A 25273-nucleotide genomic window follows, 5' to 3' on the forward strand; every position below is an offset into this window, starting at 1 on the left:
GTCCAAACTGTGGCCATTCAGCTGTTGTGAAACTAAGTCCCATCATGCCTTGCCACAGTTTTGATATTAGTGAATGTTAAAACTATGGCAAGGCATGCTGGGACTTTTAGTTTCACAACAGCTGAATGGCCACAGTTTGGACATGCCTGCCTTACGTGTTTCATCTTGAAAAGACTTCTTCATGGGTTCCTTGTATCTGTTTTTGTAATGGAGATTATGAACAGTGTTGCAGCCTGATGGATTGTCCTCAGTTAATCAGATCAATTTTCCCACACGGCCAGTTGATGGCATGCCTTTACGGATTCTTTAGGTAAATCCTCAAATGTGCCCATGTGAGAATCTTCTATGAAGATTTGCCACCAACAGAAGTCCTCTAAAGCTGTGTTCACATGGTGCAATATATTGCTCAGTGGCTCCTTTTCATCCGTCGCTGATTGAAATGGAACCTCTGCCGGGGGAGCTGCAGAGGGAAACAGCTGTTCGCAGGAGCAAGCTCATGCGACCATTAGGAGGCTGAATACGGGAGCGTGCACCCGTCGATTTATCGCTGAAGCACAAACAAATCACTGGGAATATGGTCGCGCTCAGCGACCATATTGTCAGCAATATTGCCCTGTCTGTACACAGCTTAAGTTATATCTGTGCTGTGTTTTATGTAAGTAAATGTATTCTAAGCTAACCATGGTATTTTTCTGTTCTCTTTTATAGGTGATCCTACAGGTAAGTTGAACCTAACAAAATATTTCCACTTGCAAATGATGACTCTTAAGAAATTCGGTTTGGTACTTGTTTCCTAGCATGGCGCCCATTGCATACCGTAGTTAGTGCTGTGCGATGCGATATTCCCGTTAAATTAACAGGAGTGCTTGTACAATGAAATATCGCATCGCATAGCATTGCATGCCAGCAAATGGCATGTGATGCGATTTTTAATTTTACAAGCACCCTGATGGGTGCTTACAATGTTAAATGCACCCCCATTGTCAACGCCCCCCCCCCCCCCCCACTATCAACGCCAACCCGAAGCATGGCAAGCGCAGCGAGCCCGCCAGGGGCGGCGGTACGCATCCTCCAACCTTTTCATACCCCCACTATCCACGTCAGCGTACCGTCAAATACACAATGGTGGTCACAGAGCCTTTGATGAATGACCCCTGATTAACCCTATGGTCGCACAGAACTGCGATGGGAATTAAAATACTGGAACCATGTTTTGTGCTTACAGGACTGAGACACGCCCTTAACAGTCGTGACACACTGCCTCTTTACTGCCCATAAACTGTCCATGACTGTCAATCAACAGCAGCTTACCACCTTCTGTGGAAATGGTTCAAAATGTTTCTGCCAGTCTGTATAGACCCCCCCTAGAAGCTGCACTATACACTGAATCAGAATGGTTTGAGGTATTAAAATAGCATATGCATTACTACACCATTTTTGTATTGTAAATTTTAATCGTTTGTTTCCATTTCCAGTAGAAACTTCTAGAAAACCAGACGTTGCCCCTACACAGAATCCCGGTGAGTTGTGTATGAGTATATTGTGCATGACGTGTGTAATGATCGGTATTGGAGAATTTAGGTAGTGCTGTGCATTTCCCAGGTAAGAGATAGAAGTATTAAGGAAGAGTTTGGGATGGGTGTTTGAGGGATTGTAAAGCGTAAATGTACTAAAACTTCTAAAAAATAAACATGTGATGTTTCCCATAGCAACCATTCAGATAATATTTATACTTTTCTAGGAGGCAATAGAGAAATGATAGATCAAATGTGATTGGTTGCTTTAACATTGCCTCTTCATTTTATTATGGTAGTACCTGGTTTGCAGAGTGTGTTGTACAGTACTTACGCCTTCTCATGACTCAAATGTTTTGGCACGCTCCTGTAGATGGAATCTTACGGGTCCTCTATTCTGTTCTTGCTTCACACCATCTTTTTTGCCTCCAGCTGTAGTAATGCTGCCCTTGGCCTCAGCAGCGCCACCCAATAGCCCTGTGCAACTAGTCATCTTTTTTTTAAATGAGACTACAGAATCCAATTTAACATTTTGCAGCGCTGTTAAGAATTCTGCTAGTTGCTACCTTTTGTAGGTGGAAACAAAGGCCCTTATTCTGGTTCACTTGCATAGGCAAGTTCCTTCTCAAATGGACAAAACATTGTGCACTGCGGGGGGGGGGGGGGGGGGGTAGATGTAACCTGTGCAGAAAGTGAGGCAATCTCTGGTCGCTGATGAAAAGGAGACGTTAAGCGATATATCGCCCCGTGTGTACGCACCCTTAAAGCTCACACAATTGTTTGTTAGATTATTTTTTTAATTCTTTGTGGCCACATTCTCTCATGCACCCTGTTTTTTAACAGCTTACTGTATGCCAACTATTTCCCTAGATGCATTGCAACAAGTGTTTTAGATCACCTTTAAAAGCATATCTGATGTGAGCATTAGACCAGATTGCATACCTGACATCAAACATCAATGTGATAGCTATGTTAATGCTAATAATTTTTAGCAATCGTGTTGGGACCTGCAGAATAGGGAGGTCCCGTGGAGGGGGCTGCAGGCTTAAATGCATGGATCAGGACATGAACTAAATCTCCACGGTTTATTTGTTTAAATAGAAATTGCAAACTATGTAGTTACAAGCCATAGGGCACCCCTGAAGTAGGGATGGTGGGTGCCGATGTTTAGTGTGTGTGTGTGTGTGTGTGTGTATATCCAGTTTGTTTCATCACTGTTTCCTTTTGTACAGCGCAACAGAATTTGCTGCGCTATATAAGAAACTAAATAAAAATATATTTATATTTTATATATACTCACACCACTGGTGTATAATCTGGTTATGGGTCATTGGGTCGACATGCATTGAGTTGACCACTGATGGTTGACAGTCAATAGGTTGACACATGCATTATGTTGTCATTGGCTAAGTCGACTGTGAAAAGGTCGACGTGTGGTTTCTCTCCCCCCCCCCCCACCTTCCTTTTTTTTTTTTTTTATCCCAAATGTTGACATGGCCACCAAAAAGTGCACTGCGTCCCCTCGCATGGCTCGCTGCACTCGGCACACTATTTTATTCTCCCACCACGCCTTAGTGGATCGTTGTGCTTGAAATACCGCCTGTGGGCTCATGCCTGTCGACCTTCAGGTGTGTCGTCCTTGATGCATGTTGACCTTCAGTGGTCAACCCAATGCATGTTGACCTTTTAATTGAAGACCGAACGACTATTACATTCCTTTACTGGTGCTCTCTCCTGCGGGTGATGGGTATGGCTTGGTTTGTGTTTCTACAACTGCCATATAATGACCCAGCTAGTTGCCTTGTAAGAACACTGCTTCAGATATGACTCTGCATATTTCTGCTTATCATTATGCTGCATCTGGTGAAGCACGCTACAGACTAATGTTATGAACGGTTTGCTTTGATATTTGTTATCCCGTGTGTGTGTGTGTGTGTGTGTGTGTGTGTGTGTGTGTGTGTTAGTAGACTTTTTTATGACTTGTCAAAACTTTATTTATTTTTTTTATTTGTTTTTTGTTAAGTGAGACCTAAACCAGGAGGAGGAGATGGTGGAGGTAAGTTCTTTAATTGCATTATAATCTCCATGTTTTAGTGACTGTTGCATTTATCAGACTGCTAAAAGCACATAGCAATGCCATAGCACATCTCCCAACCCACTAAAGACCACCGCTTGTCACCACTTGGCAGCTAGTCACATGGCGCCGAAGCGTTATGTAGTGTGATGACTAAACTGCCACTGGCAGAGGCAAAACTTGCACTGGTTACAGTAAAAACGCATTGAGGTGCTTTAAGAGCTCTGAGTAACTACTTGTATTTAGCAAGAACACGCCACACAGGATTTGTTACATCTGTGTTCCAGGTTTCTGGTACACCTTTCCCTTTTCTCTGGGCCAGCAGAGATTGCTGGTATACACTATACTATGTAATGAACAATGGAACAATACATAGTTGTATCCTTTATTACACTGTACAGGGTCACATATATATTCTGATCAACCATGCAGCACGGCCAACTAGTAGATCTCATGTAACCCGCGGGAGCTCACAACCTGGTATACACACTAGACGCACTATTTGTCATTCCAGTATCAAAAACAGTGCTGATATCATACATCCTAGTGCAGTGGCTCCCAAACTGTGGTATTTGTACCCCAGGAGGTATGCTGCAGAGCAGTTGGGAGTACTTGAAAATAATATTGGCAATGGCAGAAAAAGTAGTCTCCCAATGATGGAAGAAGTCTCCCATTGCCATGGAGATGAACCACATCGTGGGCCAAATGCACTAAACTTCAAAAGTGATAAAATAGAGAGCGATAAACAGCCAGCCAATCGGCTCCTGTTTGACCTTTTTCAAACCGTCTCTGTGAGGAGGCAGGAAGGAGCTGATTGGCTGGCTGTTTATCACATCATTTTACCACTTTTGAAGCTTAGTGCATCTAGCACTGTATCACTTCCAATTCTGTCTGCAGCGTCTCCTCCTACTTTTTGCCTGACCAGCAATCCAATGGGAGCTACCCGCATTGCCTTCCGACATCGGCGTGCATCTGCCCCAAACTAACATGGGTGGAAGAAGCAGCAGCATTAATCCTACAGTAGTTAGTGGGAACCCCAGAGACCATGCTCAGCCAGTGGCCAGACACACAGATCCGATTCCTGTCCACACACTACTCCTCTGTTACTCCTTAATATAAGGACACCCATAAATACATGCATACCTCTCACTTCCACTCCACTTATAAGTACTGTGAATATTTTAAATTGCGAGGGGGTACTCCTAAATTAAAGTCTAATCATGGGGTAAGGGAGGGCCTCCTGTTGTGCTGCCCAGACCAGTGACCACCTCCTCCCTAGCCCCATACATCCCCTTCTGGGTGCTTGGAGGAGGAAGCAGAACCCTGTAGCAGCAGCCAAGGAGGAGGAGGAGGGAGAGCCGGCAGGGAACCCGCTCACCCCCTGCCGGCTGCCCTTTGCTATACTAATCGCATATGTTAGAATATACAGATGGAGTGCCTCTCATCCAGCACTGGGGTTCACCAGAATACTTCCGCTGGCGAGATGGTGCTCCATCTGACTGGGACGCACAAGCGTATCTCACGCATGCACGTCCCAGTTTATGGGTGGCGGGGGACGTAACCCTGCCGGTCTCTGCTTCAGGAAGACTGGCAGGGTTAGGGGGGTTGTGAGGAGGCGGTGGGGACCTCAATCGAAAGGGGACACATGAGCACATCCCCATTCCAGCGGCTGACGCTCCGACAGCCAGACCCCTGCTGGAAGAGAGCGCTTCATCTGTATGTGGTTAGCATCACTGCAGGAGCCTGCAGAGGGGGGCGGTAGGGGGCTACGGATGTTAGTGCATCCCGCCCCTAGTGTGTGCCTAGCGTAAGGCCACTACACTTGTTCTAATTTAAACTCTAGTGACATAAAATGTATGGAATGAGGGTTCATGCTATAAACACAAACAATAGCTGTGGTAGTTATTGATCACTATGGATAGTAATGGCAAATAGGATTTCATGCATTTAATATCACAATGGAACTACTTTGCTGCTACCCCTATATGAGTGGTTTTGTCACATGACATTTGTAGTGCATAAGGTAACTTTGAGCTTTGCTGTTGGCCTCTGTGCTACCTCTCAAATCGTAGTTATTTGAATACATTAAAAGCAGCTGCACATTATTCTCAACTTATTTAAATAGATCATTTTAGTGCTTTATTAATTTTCACTGTTTTTGTTTTGTTTAATATTTAGGCTTTGGGAATGATGATCTCAATGATGCTGTTGGTGGCCTGCCCAAGGAAGATCCTAAGGGTAAGAATTAATGGTAGCTGTCACATGAGGAGAAAATTCTATTTTTTAAAATGTAACAATTTTTGAGGCTGGTAATAACTTGATATAGTATCTATTTTCCATCCAATTACATGACATCAGTTTGCATTTAATGGAAGCATGCATGCACATTGCAGCTAAATAATATACAGTACTTGCAGTAACATTTTGGGAAGTCGTAGTCCTGAAAACTTCGAAGTGGCTTCATGTTAAGGATGGGGCCAAATTGGGAAGAGGTTTGGCAATGTATGAACCTCCACTCAGCAAATATGGATTGCACCACACCATTATTATTTGTTGTGGCTATTTTGGTAAAGGGCATCACTTTTAGACCATGCTGGATTCGGGTGTGGATCGTATTGTCAAACTGACACAGTTGGAAGTCAACCGCAGCCCCTCGCATCTCTCGCTATGCACTATTTTATTCTCCCATCACGCCCTAGTGGATGGTAGGGCATGAAATACCGCCTGTCTGCTCCAAAAAAGTGAAAAATCCCATTTGTTGATCTAGACAACTGTCGACCTAGAACTGTCGACTTTGTTGCCTGTCGACCTAATGATTGTCGACCTAAGTCGGGTCAACAATACGACTGTATCCCGCTGGATTCATATAATTTACTAATGGGCGAGATTCTCTAAACTAAAATGGCAGTAAAAAACCCAGTTATCAGGGTTTTACAGCATTTTGGGATGCTGTAAGCATCCCCCGCCGGGTTATGGTGGCAGGGGGCATCGCCGGGGAAGGGAGAGCCACCGGGTCCGCATGGTACCCGCTGATTCTCACCGCAAAGGACAGCTCTTAACACAAGAGATGTCCTTGCCATAATTATCGCAAATGCTAGTGCATATGCAATAATTATGAATGCGAAAGGGGCGGAGCTGGGGTGCGGATGTATGTTATGTATGTTAAGTGGTAATATCATAACCCTATTTTAATTGAAGGAGGGTTAAAACTGACTAAAAAAAAGGACTAGTGGATCAAAGTTCTGAGTGACATCTTATTGACAAGTACACAGTAGACGTCATGCAAATAATGATGTCACTCACAATTTTCCTTTAACCCCATGGAACTTCTGGACAACCGTGTAGTGCTTACACACTGTGGAACCTTGGAAAAGATATGATCCGTGCCACATTCAGTAGTACGCTGTTGTTGATGTCCTCAGATTGAGTTGCATGTTCAAATTAAGGATGTCGCTAGTGACCCACTGATAACACACTACACTTTTAAGAATTTGTCATAACAAAACTTTGTTATAGTTTAATTCTTTAAAATGTTGTCTACTGTGTTCCCGCGTTACCTTTGCAATAAAGATTTTGGTACTTGTGTATTATAACGGCGCCCGATTTCATCCAAATCGCATCCGATATCGCATCCGATTTATCGGCCGATTTGCGGCCGCTTTTCTGCCGATTTTGGGCCGATTTGATCTGCGATGCGATTTTGCGGCCGATTTGCGCCCGATTTTCGGCCGATTTTTTGCCGATTTTTGGCCATTTCCTGATGATTTGCATGTTATTCCATCCTTGCACACCCCCAGGTACTATGCGATGGTATGCGATGTGATTTTCGGGAAAATGCCCCTGATTGTACAATTAAATATCGCATAGCAACGCATGCCAGCAAGTGGCATGCGATGCGATGTGATTCGCAATGTTAAATGCACCCCCATTGTTAACGCCACCCCCACTATCAACGCCAACCCGAAGCGTGGCGAGCCCGCGAGGGGCGGCGGTACGCGTCCTCCGACCTTTTCATACCCCCACTATCCACGTCGGCGTGGAGTTGATTTTAGATAGTGTGGCGAGCGCAGCGAGCCACCGAGCCCGAAGCGTAGCGAGCGCAGCGAGCCCCGCGGATTACTTTACATGTATTCCGCGTCCCCTCGCGGGGCTCGCTGCGCTCGCCACACTATCTAAAATCGACTCCACGCCGACGTGGATAGTGGGGGTATGAAAAGGTCGGAGGACGCGTACCGCCGCCCCTCGCGGGCTCGCTACGCTCGCCACGCTTCGGGTTGGCGTTGATAGTGGGGATGGCGGTGCATTTAACATTGTAAGCACCCATCAGGGTGATTGTACAATTAGAAATCGAATCGCTTTACATGCATCGCATGGCATGCATCACATGCCACTACATTGCATGCGATGCACTACCATGGTATTCGGGGGTGTGCAAGGTGTGCAATAATGGAACAGCATGCAAATTGGCCGAAAAAAAGTGAAAAATCGGCCGCAAAATCGCATCCGATTTTTCCATGCGATTTGCGGCCGATTTTCGGCCGATTTCGTGGGCGCCGTCAAAATACACAAGTACCAAGATTTTTCCTATCTTTTTACCTACTGACAGTCGGCAAACTAATCTGTGTAACTCTCATTAAGCTTTCAATAGCAAAAAATGTGTCTAATACAGGTTGACGTGCAGTAGCTCGCATTAACCGATCTCGGAAATAATTGAATTGGCTCCTAAATCAAATAACCCTGTTCTAATGAATAAGCCGCCATTCTTCCCAACTAAACCGATTTACCCACCTTGCCGATTAAATGAATAGCATTTGTATTGAACAGATCCCAGCCAGCTAAAAAATGTTATAGCTGTTCCCTATTATAAATGGTTTTGTCTGCTCTATCTAGTCTTAACAATAAATTGGTAGCCCTCAAACTAAAGGCCCCCATACACTACAACGATATATCTGATGCTGAAATTGGATGCAATTTCCCTTGAACTCCCCCCTGGACCTTTTGGGAGTGATTCCAGACTATTTGGTACTTTGGTTTAAAGGCCCCCATACATTAGGCTGACTTGTCCTCAGGACAAGTCGGCCTAATGTCGGCCCCGATTTCCCCTGAGCTCCCCCGGCAGTTACTGATAAGATTTGGCAATTAACGTGTCCTTTTTTACATGTGATAAATCTGATTGATTTATCACTTGTAAACCCGGGGGAGCTGCAGGCGGGGTAGTGGGGGCAGGATCTGGTCCGGAGGAGCTGCAGGAGGGGTAGTGGGCTAGTGGCTTGAGAGGTAGTGGCAGGCAGGGTGCGGGGACCGCAGAGCATAGGCCGCTCCCCGAGGCGGGCGAATAGAAAATAAAATCCTCTTCAAAAGACCGTGTGGCCGCTGATTGCCTGAGCTCTCAGCACCCAGTCTTTTGAATAGGATGTTTTCTATTCTCCCGCTCGCCGCTACCCCGGTCAGTTCCCCGCGGCGAGCTGGAGAATAGAAAACATCCTATTCAAAAGACTGCGTGGCCGCTGATTGGTTGAGAGCTCAGGCAATCAGCAGCCGCCCAGTCTTTTGAATAGGATTTTTTTCTCTATCTTCCCGCTGCCGGGACTGCATCATCTCAGATCGGATGAAATACCCTACGCGATCTGGGCAATTTCACCCGATTTCTCCACCCGATCCTCCAGAATCGGGTGAAATCGTGCCCAAATCGCGTAGTGTATGGGGGCCTTAATTTTTTGCATAAGATATCTCATGCAATTGATCACGCCAAGTTAAATCTCATGAGATATATCTTATGGTATACAATTGTACCAAGATACATCTGATGGGCTGGGTTAGAGGGCAAGTGGGACTGGACCTCCTGCGATACATGTGGCTCCTATCCAAGACTCACGGGACCTCACATCGGACACAAACGATGTGGCACTTTTCAGACAATATATATCGGCCTGAAACATCAAAATCTGATGAAATCGTGTATGGGGGCCTTAAGCTGAACATGAAAGTAAATTAATAGTCCCATCAACTTCCAAAGTTCATTAGGCGGCACCAAAAATAGTACCCACCTTACCAGTAAATAAGCTCACTCCAACCCATAAACTCCAGTCTCATTTAATGAATGACCCACTCTTGCATTGTGCAATCCAGTTTCCTGAGTTTGTAGTGTTTGTGTATCTGCTTATCACTAACTATTTTGGAATAGCGACTATTGGTTTATACTTTTCTGTAAACAAAATATTTACTTGTGAAAATCTCTTGAGAAATTGTTCTGTGAAAAATTTACCTCTGACGCTGAGCTACAAGAGCACTGCATCTTCCAAATTCTGTTGCCCAGGCTTATTTACTGTTGTGCTTCGATGCAACAGAATTGCTGTGCAGATACTGGATAACTGTTGCTTTATATAACACTCCTGCCTCTTGTCACATACTTGTGAATTTAGGGTTTCCTGACATCTCCCATATACTCAGACTAGTGAATAGACTTGCTGTAGATACATACGATTCTTTACGTACATGTTTGTTTTTAGTTGTCTTTTATTTACTTCCTGTTTACACTTTGCTTAGCTACAGTATCCTGTTACAGTAAGCTGATTCACTTTTTACCAGCCAGTCCTGTTAAATAATTTACATGATCTAAGTTTAGAAGGTTTCTATTAAATTCATTTACTCCTTTTTAATTTACAGTAGTTTTATTTCAACCCCCCCCCTATTGTACATAACAAATCACATACATTATAAACAACACAAATACCCCTTAAGAAAGAACTATTCTCCTGATAGGCAGAAGAGAATTGAGAGCAAGTGTATATATATATTTTTGTATGTAAATAACCCGTCTTGTCCGAAAATCATTTCCACATTTCTGTTTTGACTTGATCTATCCTGGCTTCCCTAAGATTGGTCATTTACCCAATATAGCTTTCTTGGCAAGTTAGTCATAAGTAGAGGTCTGCCAGTTTAATATGTATAATATTCCCCTTCTCGTAGACTACATGACTCATAGCTAAAAGGGCTTTAATAAAATCATGCTCATATTTAACTCTAACAATTTTTTTCCCCCTAAAGGTAGTAAATCGGTGTATTCGAGTGTGTGTGTGTATGTATATATATATATATATATATATATATATATATATATATATATATATATATATATATATATATATATATATATATATATATATATATATATATATATATATATATTTTATTATTTTTTTTTTTTGAGTGTTAGAAGTTCAGTAGTTTAGTGAAATTTCAGATCTTTTCGAAGTAGCCTTAATGGGGCATCTGAAAACATTGGGTTTTATTTCTGGTCTTTTTTATATATCTACAGTATATCCATATGAGAGATTCTAATCTCTCACCACATATAAACATAATGCCCACCATATTATCTCTATTTGTACAGATTATACTCACAGCGGTAGCGCTACTTACACACCTAATGGCCCTTATTCTGATCTGATCGCAATACAAATTTGTTTTCAAAATGGGCAAAACCATGCGCACTGCAGGTGGGGCAGATGTAACATTTTGTGGGGTGCGTTGAAACTGAAATCTTATTTGCAGTGTAAAAATATTGCAGCAAGTATTTACCCTGCACAGAAACAAAATAACTTGCACAAATCTAACTCTGCACATGTTACATCTGCCCCACCTGCAGTGCACATGGTTTTGCCCATTTTGAGAACAAATTTGTACTGAGCTCAGATCTGAATAAGGGCCAATGTCTGCACATAGCTTCCACAGTAGTACTAGTACTATTCCCACAGGATTAGCGTGGTTTGTGGGCAAAATGCCCGCACGAGTAGTGGCACAGCTTGTGTTCATAATGCACTCAGGAGTAGTGCTGCTTACGCACACAATGTACAACTAAAGTAGTATTGTTTATGCAAAAAATGCCTTCGGGAGTAACGTCTTACGGACATGGCATCCAACGAAGTGGTAACACTCATGTACATAGTGCCTGTGAGTGACCACACGTGCGGACATAGCGCTTCATACGCACATATAGCTCAGTGGAGTAGCAATGCTTATGCACATAGCGCCTGCAGTACTAGCACAGCTCAGACACATACCACACACAAACACTATCATTCTTCACTTAACCAACATCTGGCTGGCTGGATCTGTAGCTCCTAACTGGCATGTTACAGGCTGAAAAATGACACCCATGAGCTGGTTGTATATCACTCTACTTGATCACCTTTTGAAATTTGGTACAGCTGGCTCTTAGCCTGAATAGCAGTTTGTTCCATTGGTTTGAATCTATGGACATAAAGGTACATTTATCTAGTGGCATGTGAAAAACATTCTGTCATCTGGACAACATTAGTACAGATGTGGCCAAGCTTCTATCCTTTGTGCGCTAGAAGTTGCGTTACACAACTCCTGGTCTCTGCGTGACACTGTTGCCCCCCAGGGAGGGAATAGGGGGCAGCTTCTACTCATTAAAATGTTATATGGCTTTCCTATATTCTGTATGTGACTGTGGCTTTATCTGCATATGAAACAGTATGTTACAGTGTTTTACTGGAAAACAATGTAATGTAGCATTTTGTATGCAGATACAGCCATGGTGTAACACCACATTTTGTGAACAAGACGCACTGTAATGGAAAATGTTGCATGCAAAAACCCATGGCGGTACTGGAAGAGCTGTCCAATGCACAAGGAAGCTAGATATAATGTACGTGGACACTAATTTGTACCCAAAAATTGTTAACAAAAAATTATTTCAAATTAGCTGTAGACCAAAAATGTAGATGATTTTAACCCTTTGAGTGCAAAATATCTGCTAAAAATGCCAACATCTGTGAGGTGTGTATCAGCTAAACATACATGGTATATACCGTTCCAGTGCAAACAAAGGGTCAGCTTGACACTAAAACCGGGTATTACCAGCCTGGTACAACAAGGTACACAATATACAGATAGGATAGTGAAGCGCCTCACTATTAATATAACAATATGTGGATCCTACCATTAATCCAATATAGCACATGGGAAAGTCCATCTATTCGTTCTTACTTCCACGCGCTTCACTATCCTATCTGTTTTCAGCTAAAAATATGCCAGCGTCGCTCACATTTGTTGTGTAAATGTGTAAAAAAATCGTTATTTCCTATATAAGGTAAACCTTACCGGTCCTTATGATAAATACAATTGTTTTCTTGGAAATTTTCACACCAATTTGGACAAATTCACTTGGCATTCAAAGGGTTAAGGCTTTTATCGTATCCATATTTATTTTGTATTGTTAGCTATATATATCTCTCTTGTAATTTTTTTAATTCTTTTTTTTATTGTTTCAGGACCCGATAATAATCCAGGTGGTAAGTTGTTGCTCTGTTTTGGTTTTTCATTTATATACAGCTAATATTTGTAATGTTTACCCTTTATATACAGCTAATATTTGTAATGTTTACCCTTTATATACAGCTAATATTTGTAATGATTACCGATATCCTTAATTAACACTAAAGTTGCACCCTAAAATGCTTTTTGCTTTGCATACACATGCACTTAACTAACTATTAATTACTAAGAGGTCATTCCTAAATTTTGTTTTTGTATGTAAACAATACAAACGAGCCTCCCTCATAAGGTTTATTGGTGCACATTTAGTCAAACTTTACTGTCAATAGGTCTTTCAAATGGGCACAGGATGTTTGAACAATTAGAATATTAAACAGAAGAGGAGAATTATATATATTTTTTCCCTTTTAATCCTCTTGGTTTCTGTACTCATTCATGTATTTTCACATGTAACTGATAGGTCGTGCGGAGCAGCCATCAGCGGGTATGTTCCATGCCTTCCCAGCCTATTTGACTGTTTCGGGGTTTTTTTTTTTTTTTATTTCGCTGCAAGTTTTTCTCCAGTCTTCTCTATAAAACACAATCTGAGGTGTGTCTCGCTCTCTCCTCCCCCTTCCCGTTCACCCCTTTTGTTAGGAATATACATTAGTGTGGTAACCAAACCTGTAAACCCATCATGGCTATCCAATCCAGTTAACTCTACTAAATGACCTCTGGCTCCTAAAATGCTGCATGTTTCCTGGCCATTCTTGCATGTAATATGCATGTCCTTCTTTTTTTTTTTTTTTTTTTTTGTACATCTGCAATTTGGTTTTCTTTTATGTATTAAACAGAGCTAGGGCGGTATGTTAGTTATTAAACAAATCTTTTCCTTTTTTTTAGCAGATGGTGGAGGAGGCGGAGGAGAAGAGCCACCTCAAGGTAAATCCTAAGGTGTATTTACTGAGTTGTGAAGTGAGAGATGTACACTAGTATATAGAAGTGTCCTCAGTCATGTAGTCATTTCTCATTTGTGGTTTAAAAATACATTTGAACAATTGTTGGCTACATGTAAAAGCAGCCAGTATTTACCCTGCACAGAAAAATATAAATGTATTTATTTGTATTTGTGGCTACCGGGTTTGATCCAGACACAAAGTTCTTTGATTCAGGTTTGTTGGAAAAAAAAGAAAAAGCAATCCGGCCCAACTGATCCATGTTTTTTGAGTGTGTAATTGAAACTGTAGCTGAGCACTTATGTACGAAAAACCGTTAGGGGCTTGAGTCACAAGCAGAAGCCTGCACAGCACCATCACCTGTCTGAATTTACGCCAATACTGCAACAAACTCCATACATTAAGAAAGGGGGTGGTGGAGCGCTGTGTAGTACAATTAGACAGGTTATGACCATTTAGGGTAATAAAATAGTTTAGTTTATTCTATACGATAAAAGGTAAATAATTAAAAGCAATTGCACATCTGATAGTATCAATATCAACGGTGTACAGCCTGATTGGGTCTCGTAATAAACAGACAATAAATTTTCTTATATATACACACACAATTTCTCACTTGTTCCTATGGAAACTCTCACGGGTGGGTATTCCACAGTCTCCCAGATGTTATTGGGGAATACTGGAATGGCGGGTGTCCATAAACCTGACCGGATAACCTGGACCTGATCCTGAGGCAGGAATAGATGGTTTGAGTCCTTGGTATTGGAGTCCGGTGAGTAGCAGGTGGTGGTATCCCTGTGATTGTCCAGTTGTGAGTTTTCCCAGATGAATAAACTTGGGGAGTAGAGAGTTGGTTCAAGTTGAGGTAGTATAGTTTTTGTAGTCCACTTGAATGGATGTCTGGTAGAGTCCCAATTGCAGACTGAAACACCTTGCCTGACGCGTTTCGTTGTCCACAGACAACTTTACCTTTGAAAAAGTTGTCTGTGGACAACGAAACGCGTCAGGCAAGGTGTTTCAGTCTGCAATTGGGACTCTACCAGACATCCATTCAAGTGGACTACAAAAACTATACTACCTCAACTTGAACCAACTCTCTACTCCCCAAGTTTATTCATCTGGGAAAACTCACAACTGGACAATCACAGGGATACCACCACCTGCTACTCACCGGACTCCAATACCAAGGACTCAAACCATCTATTCCTGCCTCAGGATCAGGTCCAGGTTATCCGGTCAGGTTTATGGACACCCGCCATTCCAGTATTCCCCAATAACATCTGGGAGACTGTGGAATACCCACCCGTGAGAGTTTCCATAGGAACAAGTGAGAAATTGTGTGTGTATATATAAGAAAATTTATGGTCTGTTTATTACGAGACCCAATCAGGCTGTACACCGTTGATATTGATACTATCAGATGTGCAATTGCTTTTAATTATTTACCTTTTATCGTATAGAATAAACTAAACTATTTTATTACCCTAAATGGTCATAACCTGTCTAATTGTACTACACAGCGCTCCACCACCCCCTTTCTTTGTGTTTTTTTCCATTTATTTGGGGGTTGACCTCCCCACGGTGTGAGCAGCTAAGCTAGAACACCTCACCCATAAGCGCCTGAATTATACTCCTCCACTTAGGTGGTTCAGTATAAATATTTCTTTTTAAACTCCATACATTGTGTACAATTGTGCGGCCAATTGAGCAAGGACTCAGATGTCCACCTTTAGCCTACATGTACTCTGTAATACAGTTGTCTGTGTTTTTATACTTGCACTATCGTAATTTTCACCAGTCCAATGGCAAGTGATGTTTCTGCACATGATCTTCTGTGGCGGTTTATCTGTGTTCAGACAGCTTGCGTCCAACACACCCATTCTCATAAACTGCAATTTTTACATTCATTTCTAGCAACAACATTTGTGATACCCCCTGTCCCAATCACAAGAGCACCTTAGTGTACACTATGTAATGTCTGCACCATAGTTTTTTGAAAATTGTGCAGTTGCCAAAAATTGCTGAACTACATGAACTTTGGTGTTCCTGGTAATGCCCCTAGGAGATGTTACAATCTAATAACCTTTGTATCCGTAGCATAATATCCATACCAGCACAATGGGCCTTATTCTGGTTGGTGCGTATATTTCTGAATACTTTCGGATGGCGTTTTTTAGCCGTCTGCGCATGCGTGGGGAACGCTATGCGCATGTGCCACGCATGGTCTACGTACTTGTTCTCAATAATCCCGTACAAAAATGTGCACCGCAATCACTCGGGAAATATGGGCGTATTATGGGCGTCATTCGGAAATACACGGGGGCGTACTTTCAAAGTGGGCTAAACTGGGCGGACACGAGGGAGTGCACTTATTTTGGTAGGCGTGCATTCGGACAGCACACCGAATGCACGCGAACAAAAAGGCAAGAAATATGCGGTGTCCATAAGCAAGTATTGCTTTGCGGACACCACTCGTTCATGCGCTAGGCAATCGGAACGCCTAATCAGTACAACCAATGTCAGCTGAACACAATACAATCCACTCCTTTACTCATTACTCATTAATTACACGCTTCTCATTGATTCAATTGGAACCATTGCAGCTTAAATGGACCATTACTAAACACACACATATATGCTGCAGTTTTCACACACAATTACACTGCAAACAATGGACAGAACTTACTATCAATAATATTAATAGACTTGTCACTTCTACATGTAACAATTAAACCACACATTTGGGGATACAAATATACATTTATTACAATAAATTCAAAAATAAAATGGAAACCGTTACAAAATAAAAGGTACCATGCCAGGAATGTACAAAAATAATATATAATAAATAAATGATTGTGACATACAGAACCACAGCAGAATCATTAGGAAAACATCAGGTGGCTTCACAACAAAAGTATAGCACCAACACTTCAAGTACAGCAGACAGTAATGGTAGCCGAAAGAGGCCAACGGGGGAACCTAAGACAGCATTCGAAACGAGGGCAAATGTGGGTACCCTCTGCACGGGATTGGACACAGGAAGCTGACACACACAGCTCAATGAAAGATTTGGGAAGACATAAGGGTGGAGATTAATGCGGACACAAGTTCATTTGCGGGCACGTTTGGCCCTGGTAGGCTCCTTGCCACGTGCAGCAGCTCTTCGGCCATGGCCACGTTCGGATGGTGGCCCAGGTGGAGCTGGTGGGGGGGGGGGATGGTGTTCCTCCTCTGCCAGCAGGAATGCACCAGAAACGGATGACATTAGGACCCTATTGCTGGAAACTAGCTCCACCATAAGCTCATTATGGTGGAGGAGGAGGTCATTTTGCCGCAGGGCTTGATCTGCCAGCACTTGCAGCCATGGCCTGATGGGCCTCAGCCATAGCCTGCAGGCTCCCAGCTATTGTCTGCTGGGTGCTGACCAAGTCCTGCATGACCTCCTCGGTCCTACGCATCCGCTCTGATGCCAAGTCTCCCTGCTGGTGAATGTGGCCAAGCACCTGCCCCCACCTGTCGTATTCGGGGTTGGCCGGTGGCTGCTGCTGCTGCACGTGCCTGGCACTGGTGGCAGGTGGCACAGACTCCTCCACCTCCTCAAGAGGTTCTTGACCAAGCGGTGGGGATGCTGGTGAAAGAGAAAATTACAATTACAACACATTCCAAGCAAATTAGGACCAACTACTTATGCCATGGCAAATAATTACCTTCAACAAAAGAAGCAAAGACTTCCGCTGGGGACTCGCTATCCATGGTGCTTACCCCCTGGACCTCCTCTACTGCAATGCAGCACTCTGCCATCTACTCCAGGGGGGTGAGCTTCAGTTTTCCTGGCATGGGGCCAGCCCCAGAGGTGTGGCTGTGTTCCCACCGCTTGGTCAATTTCTTCTTGAGGTTGGTTTTGAAGTCGTGCCACCTGCAATCAAAGTTTACATATTACTACATGTCACTCCTTATGTTTGCTGTAGCAACCATTGCAATCTGCAACAGATTACAACATGTGCTTCATCACACACAACTTACAATCATTGAAAATATAAAAACCACCCTTAGAGGATACATTCACACTCACCCTACAATAACTATCGATTACATGACATGGCAAACATGTCTGTGGCTCCAAGCAACGTGACCGGCCATTTCCCAACTCCATCTAACATCTATTTTAAACATTACTGGTCTTCTACACATGAACTTGCCTCTTCTTAACGTGCTCCGCCTCACGAACTTGTGGAGCCACCGCATTTATCTCCGCAGTTATGTCCTCCCAAATCTTCCATCTCCTTGTGTGTGTCAACCTGTCCTGTGGACACTCGATCCAATCCCGTGCGCGGGGTACCAGGATGTCAAGCTCCTGCGCTTCGAATGCCATGTTGCTTGGTTCCTCCGTTGGCCTATTTTGGCCACGCCCACGGCCACCTGTCGCTGTACTTGAAGTGCTGGCCAGGCTACTCTGTTGGGAAGCCACCTGTTGTGTTCCCAATGATTCTGCTGAGGCAGAAGATGGCCCAGCTGCTGCTTGGGCTGATGTGGATGGCCCAGCAGCCTGCTCATCTGCTCCTGGCTGGTCTGTGCTGAGGGGCACATAGGAGGTGATGGAGTCCATGCGTTCCAAAAGATCCTGGCACTCCTGGTCAGATTGTGAGCCAGCCATGTTTGCAACAACATTGCAGTTTTCTAGCACACCTTTGTATCCTATTTCTGTAATTGGCGTACATCAGCGACACCCTGCGTTCCGTACGGCAGCGTTCCGTGCGGCGCATAGGCCACGCCCCTACCAGCGGAAAGGGCGGCAGTTCCCCTGGGCCCCCCTCTAGCCAGTTGGCCAGTGTTGTTGCCAAGTATTTTGCAAAGCTATTTTGTAGGATGGATTGACTTTAGAAATTGTTTGGTGTAAGGAAGCGGATTAGTGCAGCAGTTTCACCTATCTGGCAATGTGACAATGATTCAGGAAGTAAGGGGTAGAGGGACTAGGCTAGCCTTTAAATGTGGTATCCATCTATCCATCCATGTATCTATCTATCATGCAGTTTAGCTATTAAGCAGTGACATGCAGGTATATATGTATGGCAAAATGTGGCATGTTGTATTGGATGTAGCTTTCTAGTAGATTGGTGAGTGTTAAGGCAGATTTTTATCAGTCACATATTCAGTAGTGTAAGCCAGTGTGTGTGTGTGTGTGTGTGTGTGTGTGTGTGTGTGTGTGTGTGTGCCCATTTTTATTTTTACCATTACAAACAGTATTGGCTATGTAATTGTTTGTATGTATGATTTATCATGCTGTAGGTACTTAGGATTGACTGTACAAGGTCAACCTGAATAGCATAATTAATGTTGTGCCCACAGATCCCCAGAGGCAAGAAGGCGAGGGCTTAAGAGGGGCCCTACTCAGGCTGCGGCAGCACCTTCTTGTCATGGCCGCAGAGGTGGAGGCTGTATGTGACCTGCTGTAAATTTTTTTTAATTTTTACGATTTTGTTATGTCATAATAAATATTTGTGTTGAAAGTTCGAAGTGGTCTGTGTGTTTTATTTTACAGTATAAATATAACTATAAGTATATAACTTTAAATAATGGTGTTTAGTTATGTAAGGTGCAAAAGGTATATACATATGCATAGATAACACATGGGCGTAAAGGGGCAAGAAAAAACGTTGTGCACTTAGCATGATGAAAGGGTTAATCTAAAGTGGTAGTCAAGTGTTTAATTATCAATTAGATAAATAATAGATGACCATTAAAAACAATCCCTTTTTAATGAGGTTGCCTAATTGCATAAGCGGGTCATGGTACAGATTTGGGTCTTATGAGAATAGTGGTGATTTGAGCGTAATTACACCGCATCGGTGCGTACGGCCAGGTTCCCGTACGTTCTGACGCGGTAAGACCGTGCTTACGCTGTAAGACCGTGCAGAATCTGTTCGTGTCCACCGCACACGCAAGGTTTGTATGTCGTCCGTACACACGCCCTCTTCTTAGTGTGAGTCCGTCCGGCGGCTCGGGGGGCGTTTCTACGGACGTTGTCCGCACAGCGTGGCGTGCGGACCGCTACGTAAGAACTCGGGAAAGTACGCACCGATCAGAATAAGGGCCAATATGCTTTGCCTTTTTACTGAGGCGAAGCCAGACAATGCAAAGCCCAGATGTTTTCATGTATCTGATGCTGAAGGAAGGGAGTGAAACCTCCCCCATCCTGTGATTGCTGTGAGGCACCCCACAGCCTACTACCGATGCGCGGTGTCTCACCCCCAGCTGGCTCACTGGGCATGTGTGAGATCTGGCGGGTCTCGCAAAATCTCAAGTGTAGCCTAGAGCTGGCAGATGCTACAGCCAGGGACAGTCTCTGCTGCAGTGTATGGGCAGCGACACCTGCAGCTGTCCATGTTGATAACTGCAGGTGTTGGAAAGGTAAGCGCTACTGACTGTCCATACATTGCCCCCCTGCTATCGGTGCCTCTGTCACCTTGCGCGCTTCTCCTTTATACATACACAGGTAATAATGCTGATTCAGTTTCCCTCATAATGACCATTTGTACACTTACCCCATATTTTGCTTTGTCTAAGTAAAGTGAGCTTTATCTGTCCTATGCACTGTTATAGACTGAACCACATTTAACCTGTTTATTAGCATCTTTAAATTTCTAGTGACCAAAATCTTCTGTTCCTTCCTTGTAGAAAAACAGGGTATTCTAGCCGGTATTCTGAGTTCAGTGGCTGTGGCTGCTGTTGGTGCTGTGGGCAGTTTCATTGCTTACCAGAAGAAAAAGCTGTGTTTCAAAGGAGCAGGAGCTGGTAAGTCTCATATATTGCTTGTGTATAACTGGTTGTACTGTAGAAAATGTTGCATACCTTTTTTTATGTCCAAAAGAGTATGTAGCACCGAGAGGGGGGGGGGGGGCCCTATGGAACACCCTTGCTCTTCATTGTTTGCGGCTCCCAAAGCACATCAAGTTTGTCAGCCCGATCTTTCACATCCTAGCACAGTGAGTGATGCTGGGAATTCTAATATCACTGGCCTGAAGTGACTGTTCCAACCTAGCGCTCTTGCAACTGGCACCAAATTTGCCCCTCTGGTGAGGCACCAAAATATTTAAGTTATAGGCAAGTGTAGAATGGTTTTCTTTGTATGACGCTTTAATATGGTTTTTGTATGTTTGTGTAATGCTTTAAGGAATGATTGTTTTAGGTTATAGTAGCCCCTGTTCCTATTTCGGGCAATGTGCTAGCTGTATTCTGTTGCACCAGGATGACCAGATGGTGTAATAGTTAGCATTACTGCCTCATAGCACTGAGGTCATGGGTTCAATTCCCACCATGGCCCTAACTGTGTGGAGTTTGTATATTCTCCCTGTGCTTGCGTGGGTTTCCTCCGGGTACTCCTGTTTCCTCCCTCAATACAAAAATATACTGGTAATTTCTTGGGAGCCAAATAACTCAACCCTAGAATGAATGTGTGTATGTGGTAGGGAATCTAGATAGTAAATTCCACTAAGGCATTGACTGTAAAGCGCTAGGGAATATGTGTGCGCTATATAAATAACTGATCAATAGGAAAATAAAATGCTGCTTCCATTCCCGGTACATGTAACCACATCTGTAGCATTAAATCGTATCAACCACATTTTGAAGTATTATATCTATTGAGGAGGAAAACCGGTAACTTTAGATCTATACATTTTTTAGGTGAAATTCCGAAGTAACCTAGAATTCGCTCAATTACAGTGATATTGGACCTTAAGAGCTGGTAAAATGCCGGAAAGTGCTGTCTGTCAGGGCTAGTAGAATAGCCTAGGCATGCTCATTAGCAGCTGTATTTTGCCTCTGCTAATATGGATACCACCCCATTGAACCTTGGCACCGCAGTAACCGTTCCTCCTATGTTTTGATTTTTAGATGATCCAGAAAATGTGAATCCAGATGCTCACAAAGGAGATCAGGCAGAACCACAAGGTGAGATTATAATGTCTGATCACAAGTATTTGTGTACTGTCTGCTGATTTTTATGGAGGGTTTGTTTTCTTTTTATGTGTAAAGTAACAAAACTGTCGCAGAAGGTTAACTTTATAACTTTCCAGGGGGAGAGGTTCCCTGTTTTGGAAGATGTGGTCACAGCTGAACCATAGTGAGAGGGTATAATTAAGTCTTACTGAATAGTGAATAATTCATTTCTGACTCATTCAAGCTTCCTGTTGGTCTTATGGGGCCTTCACACAGGTAGATGTGCTGCTGAGCGTTCTGGGCAGTGCTAGATCGCTCAGCACACAGCGCTGCACAGTAATGTGTGTGTGTGTGTGCGCTGAGCGATTTGTCAGGGCCAGTGTTCTCCATGAGAACACTACACCTGCAATTTTATATATTAATCCAGCATGCTGGATATGAATTGCTGGCCAATAGCGTTGCACTGGGCCGCACATACCTATTGCTATGCCCCTACACACAGAGCGATGTAGGGGCATTTTCTATGCAATCTAGTGAGATCGCTTGCAAAATGCCCGGAAATCCCTGTGTAGGCCCCATTAGACCATTCACAGAGCTGAATTCCTTCCTGAAGTTCAAGAATAACTATCGTATCCCTAGGCTTACTTATCAGGAAAGAGGCATGTATTGTACACTGTTTTAAGGTAAAAAAAGGATAATTCAGTTTATAATATTAATATTGACCCTGCAACAAAGCTTCCCATCTTTCACCATTGTTGTCTAATGAAGTTTGTATACCAAAAAATTATTAAATTGAAGTTTTTTTTGTGTTTGAATAAGTAAACGGAGATCAAGGAAATGTCATTATATTTACATGTATGATTATAGTTATGTAATAAAATTAAAGTGATTTAAGAACGTAAAAGAGCATTAGTACCCTAGTGCAGTGATGGCTAACTTTGACACTCCAGCTGTTGTTGAACTACACATCCCAGCATGCCCGGCTACAGTTTTACTATTTGGCCATGCTAAAACTGATACAGGGCATGCTGGGATGTGTAGTTCAAAAACAAATGGAGTGTCAGGGTTAGCCATCACCACTTTATAGTATCCATCAGAATAGGGTTTAAATCTAGGTAAAATTTTGCTAACTGGACATTGAATGTCAAGGTTAGCCATCACTGCCCTAAGGGGATTGGGATACAGCACTTTAGCAATATATCGGTAGAAGGGGTAGTGCAGAATTTGAAATCTGAATTATGATGCTTTAAATTGGTCTCTGTAGACAAGCCCTGTGCAATTTTACACAATCCTGGTTTTAGTCAGGTTCTAAAGTTAATTATGACCCCAGAAAAAGTGTGACTGTAGATTTAACTACTTTCAAATATTGAGCCATTATATCAATTCAGTCATTTGATGAGCCACTACCTTGCAAATACACATTGAATTATTATTTGGATATATAGCATAATTTACTGTAGGGAAGCTTCAGAGAAATCTGTTATTTATAATGTTTTTGTGCACACAATCCCGTATTTACAAGAGGGTGGTGGGAAGGCCAGTTACGGTTGAGTTAATCATCCTGAATGGGATATGTTCTGGGCAAGTCCATGTAAGGGGTTCGTGGGGCGATTTACAAATATGCTTCGTATACAGTATTTTTACAATGTGTTTTTGTGTTTTCAGTACAAAGTACTCTACTTCAAAAATAAATGCTGGAATGAAGGATTGTTAACCTGCCCCACAAGGCTGCCAGCCGAAAAATAATTCCTGGAGAAAGTTTTTTTTTTTTTTTTCTTATGGTATTTCTATTGATGCTTTACAAAGTAACTCTGAAATGCCACCCATTCAGTGGACAACAAAAAGCACAACTACAATTTTTTATGTGGACTTCTCTAAGATGGTTCTCTGCGCTCCTGATTGATGTAGATTTGATTAGTGAAAGCGGAAGTTGTCTATGAATTTTAAGTGTCCTTTTTTTTTTTTTAATTGCATAAACCTATATCCTTTTAAAAATTACCCTTCCTAGGGAATCAGTCTATGGGCTGCTTGGTTCCTTTATGGGGGGTATGACAACTTTTTACACCCTGATAGCAGAAACAATCAGAAGCTGAATTAGGATTTGGCAGCTGATGGTTAATCCTCTTGCTCACCCCAATTGTGTTCATTTTAAATTATGCACTGCAGCGGTTTGCCACTTAAGTGGCGGTTCAGCTGTAAGAGTACATTTTAATGTTGGATCACTAGAAATATACCTGTCCCATTCCGTTCTCTATAAATGAGGCCTGGGAAATGCCATGGATGGATCCATATTTTTAGATATGCAATATATTTTATTCTTTTGGGAAATACCTATTTTGGGGTTGAGCACCACTTCATAAATATCATTCTGTTATACCAGCCCTGTCTTTATAAAAAGCTTAGCTAATGGACCATTACAGGTTAGGTTTAGCAAGATTAGAGCGTTAAAGGGTAGATACTGTTTCTAGTGTCATAGGGGTTACGGATTTTACCCCATTAGGTGTTTTGAATTGTGATTTGCCATAAAGGAACCATGGTAGTTGTAATGACCCGTCCTGGGTGTGTGTCCCTGCCCCCAATCTACACCTAATTCGCTCTGGGCTTGCTTCACGGAAGAACGCAGTTCACATTGTGGCTGCGTCTTTGGACAAAGCAGCGATGTTTAAATATGCAGCAGGAAGCGTGTGATGGCAAGGCACTTCCTGCCAGCATTGCAGGGCCAAGTGCCTATTGATTCTGTGAGAGTCAGCCATCTGCTTGACCCTGAGGTTACTCAGATTGGCCCTTGCAGCTCTATAGCCAAAGCTAGAAATGCCACTCCCCAAATTGCTCCATAACGCTAACCGTCCTTTCCCCGACCCCAAGTGTCCTCACCATGCCAATCAGGTTGCAGTTTAGGGGGCACAGCATGTGATGGCAATGGACCAGTTCTAAACATGTACAAAATGGGTCATGCAGAGGCGCCCCACCCACAAACAATCAGGTTTGTGTACATCTCCGAATTAGACCCTGGGAATGCAACCGATGAGAGGTGTCATTTGGAACATGGAAGAAAGAAGGATCAAAATGTATGTCCTGGCTATATATAGGGGTCGCCTCCTTGTGCTTTTTTTCTTGCTGTTACAGCTTGCCAATTGACTGTTACAATGTACTCTAGTAAATAAACCTTTTTTTTATATTTGCTTTTGTCCTGTTTTGTTCAGTAGTGATGGTAGTACTGATAGTGTTTGCAAGTTTCTGAAACTATCCAGTTACCCTCTGTTTTATTTACCATACATATGCTATATTGTGTCATAGGGGGTTGGATGTACTAAAGTACATTGTAGGTATGAGCAGCTGATTTTGGGCTATCAATAGCAAACTTCTCTAACCTCCTCTCGGCCTCTCTCAATGGACTGACTCCTACTCATCAGGAGGGCCACTGCCTTGATCTTGTATTCACGAAATTGTGCTCAGTGTCTGAATTCATTAATATTGCTTTCCCTCTCTCAGATCACAATCTTATC

At 42.9% G+C, this 25273-nt stretch overlaps 1 protein-coding gene across 1 annotated transcript; it reads left to right on the forward strand.

Moving 5' to 3' along the window:
• Nucleotides 1-322: 322 nt before the first annotated feature.
• LOC146058418 (CD99 antigen-like protein 2) lies at nt 323-24945 on the forward strand. The gene is made up of 11 exons (XM_083170700.1): nt 323-332; nt 709-720; nt 1416-1520; nt 3538-3570; nt 5767-5826; nt 12888-12908; nt 13352-13375; nt 13774-13812; nt 20505-20621; nt 21723-21779; nt 23433-24945. Exons 1-11 carry the CDS (start codon nt 323-325, stop codon nt 23456-23458), a joined length of 504 nt encoding a protein of 167 aa, XP_083026826.1. The 3' UTR covers nt 23459-24945.
• Nucleotides 24946-25273: the final 328 nt, after the last annotated feature.

Source organism: Crinia signifera, chromosome 2 (genome assembly GCF_055691185.1).
Source record: "Crinia signifera chromosome 2, ASM5569118v1, whole genome shotgun sequence".
NCBI lineage: Eukaryota > Metazoa > Chordata > Amphibia > Anura > Myobatrachidae > Crinia > Crinia signifera.